This window comes from Thunnus maccoyii, chromosome 12 (assembly GCF_910596095.1).
Source record: "Thunnus maccoyii chromosome 12, fThuMac1.1, whole genome shotgun sequence".
In the NCBI taxonomy this organism is placed as follows: domain Eukaryota; kingdom Metazoa; phylum Chordata; class Actinopteri; order Scombriformes; family Scombridae; genus Thunnus; species Thunnus maccoyii.
Genome location: NC_056544.1, coordinates 12,260,137 through 12,273,038, shown reverse-complemented (window position 1 = coordinate 12,273,038; position 12,902 = coordinate 12,260,137). Strand labels below are relative to the sequence as shown.

Here is a 12,902-nt window from a genome sequence, read left to right as displayed (position 1 = left end):
AAACGCTATCTCCTCTGAGGGCTTCAAACTTTAATACATGACTTATGACACTGTGCTGAACAAAAGTTGTTAAAAACTTTGTAATAACTCGAACGGTTTGGATTTTATAAGCCCTGAAAGTTGCAGTGCCACAACACATCAGATGTACCCCTTACAATGTAAAAAAATGGGGGAGGCATGGACTTTGTGTCAAACAGGGGCTTCTGGCGTCTAAACTATAAGTCTGACCACTTTCAACCCTGTATCAATGGATCTGTCACGAAATTTCCTACTAAGAATATGATTTTTAATGTAAGATTTGGCCAAAGTCATGGGATTTATGAGGAGATTGCACAAGAAGAGTACTCTGAAATTCCTCTCTCCAACTGCTCCTGGTGATGTCACTCCCTCAGTGCTGTGGAAACACACACTCATTATAAAATCACAGGAGGAGCAACAAAAGACTCTTAAAATCTCAAAAACAGTAAAAGATAGAAAAAACATGTAAATTCAAGATTTGTAGGTCAAAGTCTTGTGACTCATTTTAAGTTCAAATGAAGTTTGTATCTAAAACTATGTGGAAGCAGTAAATCCATTAGGTTGACTGTGTTGGAGGGGGGGGGGGGGGGGCCCATCAGCCAGACATTTCTTAGTTCTCTGTTTAACAGTGGCTGAGATTGACACTAAAATGAGAATTGCTGGTCCACCTTAAAAGTCAGTCCACCTTAAGTGAGCCTGGTCAAGTTAAGCTAATGCGTTGTTGCAAACTTCGGGGCTAACCCCTTTCAATAGATGAGTATTTTCTTTGTCTTGAGGAGCTGCAGCATTTATTAACTGACAAACAGCCTGTACTGTACATTTACTGTCAGATTGACAACTTACTGCTAAACTTTTCCTCTGCTCCGCTCACGTTCACGTCATGTTTCTGCCACTCACCCTCTGCGCTTGCGCAACTACACACGCACATTTACACACACATACCCACACACACAATCGCAGTGCCTTATTCCTTTACGGAGCTACGCTACTCTTGTACCTTTCACGTAGATCAAGAACGAAGAGAGGGAGGATGACTAAAGAAAATCCACAGTATTGAGGGTGTTACTGTGCTCGCACAGTGTGCGAGTGAAAATCATGAGTCGCTCGCTTATATTAATGATTGTCTGAAATTTTAGCAGTGGCGTTGCGCCAAATGCTGCTGAATGAATATAGGGGAAACACTGGGGTTCGCTCACACTCTCCATTCAAATATATGAGTATTTTCCTGTGTCCAGCTGCAGTTACTTATTGTCTCTACACACCTGAGTACACATGTAAATCAAACTTTGACCAGCTCATGTGGGTTAAAAGTCTTTCCTCTTCTAAAAATAGACTTTATTAAAATTAGGAAATTAATTTGTTTTACATACAAACTCATTAAGACTTTTCAATTTACTAATTGAAATTCAAGTGAATGGGCCCAAAACTTGCATAATTTTGATGCCACAGGTGTGAGCAAGACAGACATGTCTCACCCTGCAGAAAATTCTCATCCTCACACAGTTGAGATTTGATGCTTCACCATGACAGAGGAAGTTGCTATAACTTTATTGTAAATGCTCCAGTCTGCACCAAACCTTTGTTTGGCCTCCACCATAATGTCACACACAGAAAAGCCTACATGCAAACTCTGAGGCCTGGCCACAAGGCCGCCTCTGTTCCTTTGTTCCCTGGAAACAAAGGAATCCACTCACAGACTCCATTTCCACTGATGCCTTGCAATTTCACACCTAGGTGCAAACCCACCAGGAAGTGTCAGACTTCTCTGATTGGCAGAGACGTATCAACAACACAGGGAGTCATGGCAACGGAGCCGTGACGTCACTTCTTTTTAAAGCGTTTGTTGTGACTGAGGGAAAGGACACAGAGCATTTCGGCTGGTTGATCAGGGTAAGCTGGAGGATCTGCTTGGAGGTTTTGGGCAGGGCTTTGGTTTGAAATATGAGTTTTTAGATTGTTTTATTATCTCAGGCAGAGAGTTTTAGTGCTAGGACCAAGTCGTGGTTTGCGCTGTTAACAGGTGGGCCAGATGACAGGTGTCGGTCCTCGTGTGCACGGTACTGATAAAGCGGTGTAGAGTTTTCCCTGGTAGGCTGTAGCTGTGTTCCTCTTTTGGGTTCATTGGGCGGTCTTGGTAGTGTTGTGGCCATAATAATGGCCATAATGGCCATTATTGAAGCGTTGCTTGGGAGCACATCCGTGGCTTCGGGAGGGTTGCTAGTTTGCTAGTCCCCCCCCCCCCCCCCGACCCATTTGGCTTTAGTGCATAAATACCCAAGAAGCCGCATGAAGACTAGGGGAGAGCTTAGGTAGGGGGACTGGGTATTCAGATAGCGGGGAAACTCCAAACTGGCTGGGGCGTAAGCCTCTTTGCACACAGGAAGACTTTGATGCATCTTGCTAGACCTGTGTCAGCATAAAATTGGGTGGTTGCAATCGGGAGAATCTGGAGTTGAAATGGCTTAGAGTGAGGCTTCATTGCTACTCCATCCGAGGAGGCTTTGGAGAGGTGCACAAAAGAGCAGTTGCTTAAAATTGCTGAACATCATTCAGTGGTGGTGGGGGATATACACCTCAAAAAAAATATTAAAATGGCTTTGAAATCGAAACTAGTTGAAATGGGGGTTATGACGGCAGACCCAGAGGTGCTTTCTCTAGTTGTCACCTCTATACCTGTTCAGACGCAGGGGCTGAATTTTGAGCAACAAAAAGAGCTTCTCCTGATCTAAATGGAGCATGAGAAACGTAAACAAGAGTTGGAAGTTAAAAATCAAATTGAGGTGGAGATGATTCGACAGCAGACAGAGAGAGCAAGGTTAGAGCTGGAGGGACATCTCATTCCGGGTTAAGACAGCAAGTGGTCCAGTGAGGATCAAGGCGGATAAGCGCCTAGGTCTGGTGTGCATCCCTTTGATATTAATAATTTGCGTTTGTTGCCACAGGGACCCATATGCTTTTTTTGTGATGTTTTAGTGTGTTGCTAAGACGAGAAGCTGGCCTGATGCGGACTGCACTTTAATTCTCCAATGTGTTCTCACTGGAAAGGCGCACAAAGCTTATGCATCCTTGAGCCTAGAAGATAGCTCTAGCTAGCAAAAAGTAATGTCTGCTGTGCTTAAGGCCTATAAGCTTGTGCCAGAGACATATCGCCAGCAGTTCAGGTCTTGGTAGAAGAGAAGTGGTCAAACATATGTTGAATTTGCTAGAGATCTGACTAACCATTTTAAACGCTGGTTGACTGCATTCAAGGTTGCTACTTTTGATGACTTATGTGATTTGGTTATTTAAGAGCAGTTTAAAAATAGGCATCCAGGCCGTATCGCAACCTACATTACAAGAAAAAGGTCACCACTGCTGCTGAGGCTGCTGTGTCAGCAGATGAGTATGTGCTGCTCCATAAAAGCAGTTTTAGGGAGCGTACGGCTGCGTGTGATTCTGGATGGAGAGGGACTAGTTCTGGTGTAGCTTCATTCAACCAGACGCAGCCAGGGAAAGCTGGTTCGTTTAAGTTTGACCATAAGTCATGGGGCACCTTGGATAAGAGTAAAAGCTGCAACTACTGAGATAAGGCATTGGAGGGCTGAGTGTCCTGTGTTACAGACAAGAAATAAGGGAGTAAACCTTATTTACCTGTTGGTTCTGGTTGTGTCTCGGAGGTGCCTTCCTCTATTGGTTGTGAGCCTGATGTTTTGGCTGCGTATGCTCCTTTCATTAGAGATGGGTTTGTGTCACTAGTGGGAAGCGATGCTAAAATGACTCGTACATAGTGGACTCTGTGTTGTCTTTATCAGCAGAAACTGAGGGGGATGGGTTTAACCAGGGGGTGCAGCCAGCATTGCCCAATGAAGGGGTTCACTTTATTTTGGGCTGACACACTCTGTCTAGATGACGCCGGTTCTAGCGAGTATTTCCAGCCTGTGTGGTCACACGCTCAATGGGGAGGTTTAAGCCAGAGGGGTTACCCGACAGGAGGTGTGGTGACGTTGATTTGGAGGTTCCATCTCTGTCTGATTTGCCACTGTCGGTGTCACACAGTGAGCTGGTGCAGGAGCAGCAGAGTGATTCCTCCCTAAAAGAAATATGGGACCGTATTTTGTCTACTGCTGTGATAAACAGTGCGGCCAGTGGCTACTTTGTACAGAATGAGTTGTTGTATAGGAAGTGGGTCGCTCTGGGTGATGACTTTGTGGGAGATGCTGTTTTCCAGTTGGTGGTGCCGGCTAAATTTCACCCTCTTCCTAAAAGTGGCCCATGATGAAGGTGGACACTTTGGCGTGAGGAAAACTTATTGTAACATCTTAAGTCATTTTTTTTTTTTGGCCGTGTGTAAAAAGGGGCGTGGCTACATACATAACAACATGTCATGTGTGCCAGCTAACGGGGAAGCCGAACCAGGGCATCAAGCCTACTGCAGCCTATACCTGCCGTAAGTGAGCCGTTCCAGCATCTCATAGTGGACAGTGTGGGTCCTTTTCCATGCTCGAAGTCTGGCTGTAAGTATCTTCTTACAATCATGTGTCAAAGCACCAGGTATCCTGCCGCATACCCACTGAGGTCAATAACTACTAAAGCAGTGGTAAAGGCGTTGACTCAGTTTATTTCAGTGTTTGGCATCCCGAAGGTTCTAAGAACAACCAGGGGTCAAATTTTTCATCACATGTTTGGACAAGTGTTAAAGCCTTTGCGTGTAAAGTATAATCAGTCATCGGCTTATCATGTGCAAAGCCAGGGCACTTTGGAAAGGTTCCATCAGACTCTGGGGTCTCTCCTGCGGGCATAATTTACTGAGCTGGATAGAGACTGGGAAGAGAGGCTACCGTGGCTGATGTTGGCTGCGCGGGAGACTGTGCAGGAGAGTACGAGTTTTAGTCCAAACGAGCTGGTATTTGGACATACTGTGCGGGGGCCTTTGGTGGCGCTAAAGGATAACTGGGTGGATACAGAGCCGCCTAATAACAGGTTTAGACATCGTTTGTTTGTGGCTGGGTGTATGGCAAGGGAGAAGTTGCAAGTGTCGCAAAACAGGATGAAAAAGACATATGATTGTCGTGCAGAACTCCAGGAGTTTAGTCCGGGACACCGGGTTCTCGCTCTCTCATGCAGGTCTTGGGCTTGTCATTTCAGGCCAAGTACACTGGTCCATTCACTGTCGCTGAGAAGATTTCGGATCTGGACTATTTAATTGCAACACGAGGATGGAAAAAATCGAAGCGAGTCTTACACGTAAACCTGTTGAAGCTGTATTACGAGCGTGACTGATTTGGACCAAGCTGTTAATGATAGTGTGCGCCCTACTCTCGTTGTCAGTTCAGTGTCTGTGACGCATGAAGGAGATGGAGTGCCAGAGCCTGATGACAGTTTGTTGTATAGTCATCTGAAAAATTCTGAGTCACTTTATAACTTGTTGTAGCACTTGTTCGCGTCCAAATGTAGTGAGCTGTCTGAATTGGTACGGAAATATCCCTGTTTATTTGGCAACACCCCTTCTCGTATTGATTGGATACAGCATGATAATGATGTTGGAGATGCGCAGCTGATTAAACAGCGGTTTTATTGCATGTCACCAGAGAAGCTTAAGCACCTAGACTCTGAAGTTGCTTATATGCTTCAAAATAACATTGCTGTGCCGTCCTCGTCTAGTTGGGCCTCCCCTTGCATTTTGGTGCAGAAGCCGGACAAGATGCCTAGGTTTTGTGCGGACCTGAGAAAAGTAAATGCTGTCACCAAACTAGATTCCTTTGTGCTGCTGTGAATGGATGACTGTATTGATCAGGTGGAGTCTGCCAAATTTGTAAGCAAATTTGATCTGCTTAAAGGATATTGGCAGGTACCTCTGTCAGAGTGCGCCCAGGAAATATCTGCGTTTGTTACATCGTCTAGTTTCTATTCTTATATGATGTTGCCATTCGGCCTGAGAAACACTCCAGCAACGTTCCAGCGCCTGATGAATCGAGTTGTGTCAGGTTTGGAGGGCTGTTCCATTTATTTGGACGACTTGGTAATGACACATGGAACTCTTACCTTCAGCGGATCCATGTGCTGTTTGAACGGCTGGCTGAGGCTCAGCTTGCCATTAATCTGGCGAATGAATTAATGAAAGTGTGAATTTGCTATGGCAACGGTGACATCTCTGGGCTGAGTGGTGGGGCAAGGCCGCATGGCTCCGGTACAGACCAAGGTTTTGGCAGTTGATAATTACCTGAAGCCTACAACAAAGAAAGAACTCCAGCATTTTTTGGGTTTAGTAGGCTATTACAGGAGCTTTTGAAAGAACTTGTCCACTGTTGTGTTTCCTCTGACTGAGCTGCTGAAGGCCAAGGCAAAATTTGTTTGGTCATCTGAATGTCAGCAAGCCTTTGATAATGTAAAATCGCTGCTGTGTTCTCCTGTTTTAGCAGCTCCGCGGTTTGATTGGCCAAAACTTCATTGAGTTGTGTGACGGCCCTGGCTGCAGGGGTGTGCTGTCAGTTACTCTGCTGGTGTGTGCCGTCAGTTACCGTGTCTATCCTTGCTGTTTTGAGGTGCCGCAGGAGCTGGTTTCAGGAGGCTATCAACCAGATTTGGAGCACCTGGGCCCAGTGCTCCGCAGGATATAAAAGGTCCAGCTTCCTGCGTGTCTTTCTCTCCCTCCCTGCCAGTGTTTGCACGTTTTGTTTTGCTTAGCCTTTTGTTTTACTTTTTACACAACACTCTGCTCCACACCATCCACACTCATCCACATTAACACTACTGATGCCACTGACTAACACACCTCACATCCTAAAATTATTTTGCAGTTTGTTTACTTTGCTGCAATAAACTACTTGGTATTTATTGGCACTCGGTGTCCTTTCCCGTTTTTGTCACAGCCAAGGAGGCTGGGTTATGACAGTTGTGAGTGTGCTTTGTATTCCAGCAGGGAGGACCCGTCCACCCCAGAGTTCAGTGTGAGCACAGTGGATGAGTGGTTGGAGGCCATCAAGATGGGCCAGTATAAGGAGAACTTTTCCAGTGCTGGATATGTCAGCTTGGACTCAATCCTCTACATCAGTGTCAGGTACAGAGGGCTGGTGTCTCACCGCTCATCCATGTTAAATGAAACGCTCAAAAGGTCAAGATTGTCAGTAAAAGACGCATTACATCCCACTTGAGTGTCATTTGAAATTAAAGAATGGGATTCACACAAGGGTCTAGGACATGAAACCTCAGCAGCTGCTTGGTATTTGAAGGGCAATATAGATTTTTTTTCTTTTCTCTCATAAATAAATAATATTATATGTGCATTTTTTCTGTTTTCCTTGTAGTGAATTGGCTAAGATGGGTGTCACTCTGGCCGGCCACCAGAAGAAGATTTTATCCGGTGCGCAGGGCCTGCAGACCCAGGGGACGCACGTTCAAGTATAACAGTTTCCACACAAACACACAGTGAGACAGAGCCAAAATGGATACTCCTGTGAAGAGTTTCCCGCTGAAATGGAGTTGTAATGGATACTCTGTGCTCGGGCCTCCATTGATTTTGAGACACACTGAGATGGAGACAACATGGACGCTTGCCTCCTTCACCTTCTCGCAGTTTCACCATTCTTCCCATCCTCGATGGGCACTACCGGCTTTAGCACTGAGTCCCAGCAGCACAACCACCATTATGGAGCAACAGAGAGACACATGTCCAGCAACAAGGCCACATCTAGAGCATCCCCGACCATTTCACATAATATCAGCTCAACAAAAGAAAAGAGATTTTTAACAAAAGAATGACAAAAAACAAATTAGAATATAATTATCACTGTCTGTGAGGTGTACAGTTGGTTTTTACTGTCTTCTTGCTTCTGTTCTGAGTTTTCACCTTGAAGAGTTTGAAAAGGATCAGAAGATATGTATATGTGTAGATATATGTTTATAGGGGCTGTGTGTCCCACAACCGTAGAGATGGACCTAATGTTTGTATTGGTGGTGAGGTTTATATTGCTCAACCGTAATAGGAGTTATTACCTAGTACATGTATGGCCCCTTCCATTGCTCTGTGTTTACAGGAAGCCAATGAAAGAGCTGAGATTCTGAATGACATGAATGTGTGGGGTGAGGGGAACAGAAAAACTGGACCTTTAGAAATAGAGAAGGATATAGATTTTGCTAGCTCATGTAGGATGGAAGTATGATTTGTTTAAAATTGTTGACCAGGACAAGGGCTTCCCTAGCGACTGCTCTCAGACACACTTCCATAGCAACTAGACCCAGTGCACATTTGCTAGTTTGCTTGCACTTATGATGTAACTGAGTGCAAAGAAACAGCAGAAACTGCTTAAGGTGCAGTTAGCACAGAGACATTTTTACTCTTCCATAACTGACTGTCTATTTCAAACAACATTATCTTTTCAGCTGTTGCAGAATGATGTTGTTGGGAATATTTCAGCCCAAGAGTTTGCCTTCCCATGTTTCAGGTGTGTTAAGAACGTTATAGTGTTTTGTGGAGGGCAAAGATGATGCAAAGGTCATGATAGAGTTGACACTGTTAAGAACGTGTAATTGTTTTTCCAGTGTTGTGCCATGTACAGTAACCATGAAATGTTCATCTGGGCAATATACCACCATTCTTACTATACTATTTCCTTTCATCAGTCCCCATGACTTGATGGTTACACAAGGTCAGTCACAGTAATTACAGTGTTTTGTCCAAATAGTCTGCTTGATGAAAAGGATTATTGGAATGGACTTTTTTTTTTCTAGAAAGATTAAATATATACGCAGTGTTGATTTTTACAGCTGTGCCACTATGAGGGTAAATTTTACTTTAAAAAAAAAGATGATTTATGTGTCTTGTACTGTCTCACTTTCTTGTTATCAGTCACGTCAACCTATTTCAAGCATCCCGCATTTCAAAGCAACACCCATAAGATAAATTTATGAAACAATGTTTACAGCAAAAAAACAAATAAACTGGTTTGTTGGTTTATCTTTATCAGATGGAAACTGCTACTTATCACATTAATTACAAGGTTAGATATGATGGGACCCTCTTTGCGTGCACTGCATTAATGGCACTGAACCTGCTTTTAGTGTATTCCCAAACCCAGTTTTAATATATGTGGTACTCTATAGGACCAACAGTGGCATAAAGTACAGTATATATGATTGTATCATAGTGTAAAATATGTACAGTGTTGATTTCCAATGTTAGAATGTTTGTAATGATAATGATGATGATGACTATGATGTACTTTTATTGTGAAAAAGAGATTTCTGAGTACTCGTTCAGGGGCGGGTCATAAAAGTGAAGGGAGGTGATTCGTTGGTCTGAACAAAGGAATGTAGCATGGTTGCAAAGCTTCAGCTTTGATAGATGGGTGACAGTGACTGCAGTTTCTACCATAGAGTTAGAATGAGTAGAATGGACTTTCCTTATTGATACACTGGTTTAATTTGCATATCCACTGTAAAAAGTCATACAAACACTAACACAACTTTTAAACCTGATTGTTGGAGTGAGGGAAGTTAGTAAGGAGGGTAGGTGAAGTAAAAGAAGTCCTCAGGTCAAATTTCTATCTACTAACATCACAAATTGACAGTTCGCTAAATCCCTCTCCCAAACAGCAATTGCCCAATCATAGCTTAGCAACCATAACTAGGCACTAGCTTTGGATTTCTTCACATGCTGTGAGATGGATACTTTTTTAAAAAATTTTTTTAGCCTTTTTTGCCTTTTGAAAACCAAAAATAAGAAGAGTAAAAGTTTACGGAATTGATTTAATAGTGTTTGTCTGCTCTAAGGCAATCTGCCAAACGCTACTTTTTCCAAACACATCAATTAGTCCTAATCCTAAAAGTCATGCTTTTCATTTTTTTAAAAAAGTCAGCTAGAAACAAAAGTCAGCCTTAGACGTTGTTTTCAACCTACTCATGGCACTAATATTAGCTGCAATGGCTTAGCTAGCTAGCTACAGTGCCAGTAAAAAAGCTGACAAAATTGATGGTGACTGGCTAGCTTTGGTCTACCTCTATCAGAAATCAAGGACTCAGTGTTGTTTCGACAGGAAAATCTTCCACTCTTATTGTTAACTGTAATATGTGCCATGATTGAACGGAAAACTTGACAGACATAGCAATAATAACTGAGGTTGGGCCTTAGTGAACTGTCATTTGGGACGGGACCGGGGGCAGGAGAGTGAACCTTTAAACCACTAGAACAGTGGTTCTCAAACTTTTTCACGTCAAGGAACCCTAAACTGACACAAATGTTACTTGATGGATGGAATTATGGTGAAAATAAATTATTCCCCTTTTTGCTGGGGACCCCCTGGAACCCACTCAAGGACCCCTGAGGGTCCCTGGACCCCACTTTGAGAACCACTGCACTAGAAGGCAGCATAATAAGCCTTTTTACTTTTTTTGTCCTATTGTTTTAGCAATGGTAAAATAATGCCAAAATGTTTCAATACACAGAAGGCATACAAGTACATATACAGCTAAACAAACATGATTTAGAGATACATTTCTTCTTGCCAAACCACTTTGTTGTATTGTCAAATATGCCAAATACAAAAAAATATTTGACACTTTCAGAGAGCCTGAAAGTGTGAGTACATTCTACTCTCACTAACTCTATGATTTCACTCTAGCGGACTACCCTTGACCGCTGGCCTTTTAGATGCCTTATTTTCTGAGCTATCGTTCTTTTCTGTTGCCCTATAGAGGCGATATTAGGAGTAAAGTGTATGTACAGGTAGTATTTATCTGTGTTCTTAAGATGACCTCACATCAACACCCTGGTTTTGTAATATCCCAGAGACCTCCCCTCCAGTTGCACCTTCACTTTGATTGGTATAGGTAGAAGAAAGTCATTTTGTTCTGAAAGTATAATAATAATTCTTAAACCTGATGACCCCGTAAAAGTTAATGGGGAAATTGACAGTACTGTTATTATTTATTTGAGTAATAAGATATTCACTGATCAAAATGAAATGCAGATCATGGATGTGATTGGCTTACAATTTGATATATTTGGTTGCATAATTTGGTTAATATGCACAAGATTAAATATCGCCCAAAAAATATGGGTACATTGCTAAGGTTTTTTACAAGCTTGTTCAACACTCCCACTTAAGAAATTTTAAGAGTTTGGAAGTCATACCCCCACTTCAATTCCAGCCCTCAAAATCCCAGGTTTTTTGTCACTATTCACTCTATCAAAGTTAGCTATGTGGGTTGGTTTGCTTGATCTCAAACACAGTGTTTGTCCTTCATTCCCCACCAGGTCTGTATTGTGAATGTTCATGAGTGATTCTCATTCGAGACTTTCATCTCTCCGTCTTTCTCTCCTCCTCCTCTCTCTCTCTCTCTCTCTCTCTCTTTCTTTGGCCACCATACAATGCTTATTTGCCCCCATGCCAGTTTCCTCTGCGTTGCTTGTTGTAAAGGGTGTAGGCATTCTAATGTCTTTCATGTTGCTGTAATAAATATGCTAATATTTCTAATTTCTCACCTGAAGCCTGCTGTGTCTTTTTCTTTCACACATTCTCTTTCCACCCCCCACCCTACCACCCCCTCCAACACACACACCAATTTACTTGCACAATTCCACAGTACAATTACACTGGGACTTACAGAATATGACTGTATAAAATTCAAAGGGCCTTTACAGGAAAGTAATATAAAGGCCTCAATTATTTTTTTGCTGTGTTACAAAGCCTGAAGGTATCACATTTTGTTTTGGTGAGCGCCTGACCAGTCATGCAGTGCATGACTGGGAAATTCAAGGGTAGCCTCATTTGTCCCCAGCTCTGAATGGTGATAGCGGTTGTGAAATTCCCATCATAACATTCTTGAATGGCAAAATATGGCCGCCTTGCAACCACATCTTCATTATCAGTGTGTGTGTGTGTGTGTGGTGTGGGTGTCCCTTACTGAGAGATAATTCTGTCTCAGGGGAGGGGGAAGGTCAGCGACTCCTGGCCTTGGTTAACCCCATAATGCACTGGCCCAGTTGCTGTCACTCTATGTTACCGCCATTACACCTCATTTAGCCCATCATATTAGGCTCCATATTCCCCTATCGCTCGCTCCCTGTGTCTCTCTCTTTTGCGCTCGCGCCAACACACACACACACACACACACACACACACGGCTAGACAAAAAATTCAGGGCCTGTTCTCCATTTCCTCAGTACCAACAGTATCTCCTCCTCCTGCCCTCCTCTTAATCTTTCTGCTAGCCTTGTGCATGCCCATTTTTTTTTCTCCGATCCTTCCCCTACCTATCCATCCTGTGCAGACAGGCATAAAGGTTGTGGCTAGTTCTCTGATCTCAACTACCCCATTATCTCCCCTCTCCTCGCTTTTCCCTCTTCTCATAGCTTTCTAATTTCCCTCACCTCCATCCATCTATCCATCCACATCCAAAAGTTTTCTCCACATGCAGCCCCTCTCTTAGAGGTCCATCGCCTTGTTCTGTCTCACTGCTATCAACACTGGGTTTTCTTTCACTATAAAAGGCCAATCCATAAGTTTGAGCTTTTGTCTCCAGGTGTCTCAACAGGGAGAATGTCATCTCACGTATTTACTCTGGATAACATGGAGGCTACTGGGAGCCAAAGGCTAAGGCGATTGATTCATCATACAGCTGCTATTGGCATCATGTGAAAAGGTCAGGTGTCCCTATGGAGAGCACTTTAAAAGGCCATTGGTGACTGATGAGCCTGTCATGTTTGTATCACATACATGCACAAGCACCCTGTCTCTCGCTCTCTCCATATAGACACTATATTTGCCTTCCTTTATGTTCCTCCTCTCTGTACTCTCTCTCCCTCCCTGACACACACACACACACACAAGTTCCCATGGGAATGGTAATTGGGCCCCTCTGTCATGCTGTCAGTTGTGGGTTTGAGTGTCCCCTCATGTGCAACAGCA

General features: G+C 43.4%; 1 protein-coding gene across 4 annotated transcripts in view; it reads left to right on the top strand.

Moving 5' to 3' along the window:
* epha4b (eph receptor A4b) overlaps positions 1 to 11,454 on the top strand; it is a 98,293-nt gene extending 86,839 nt beyond the window's left edge. For 2 of the 4 annotated variants that reach the window (XM_042429911.1, XM_042429910.1), the window contains 2 exons: positions 6,914 to 7,054; positions 7,302 to 11,454. In XM_042429911.1, coding sequence (XP_042285845.1) covers positions 6,914 to 7,054; positions 7,302 to 7,401 — 241 coding nt within the window. In that variant the 3' untranslated portion in view covers positions 7,402 to 11,454. The remainder of the gene's footprint in view (positions 1 to 6,913; positions 7,055 to 7,301) is intronic. The other 2 variants (XM_042429912.1, XM_042429913.1) reach the window with 2 other exon arrangements.
* The last annotated feature ends 1,448 nt before the right edge of the window (positions 11,455 to 12,902 follow it).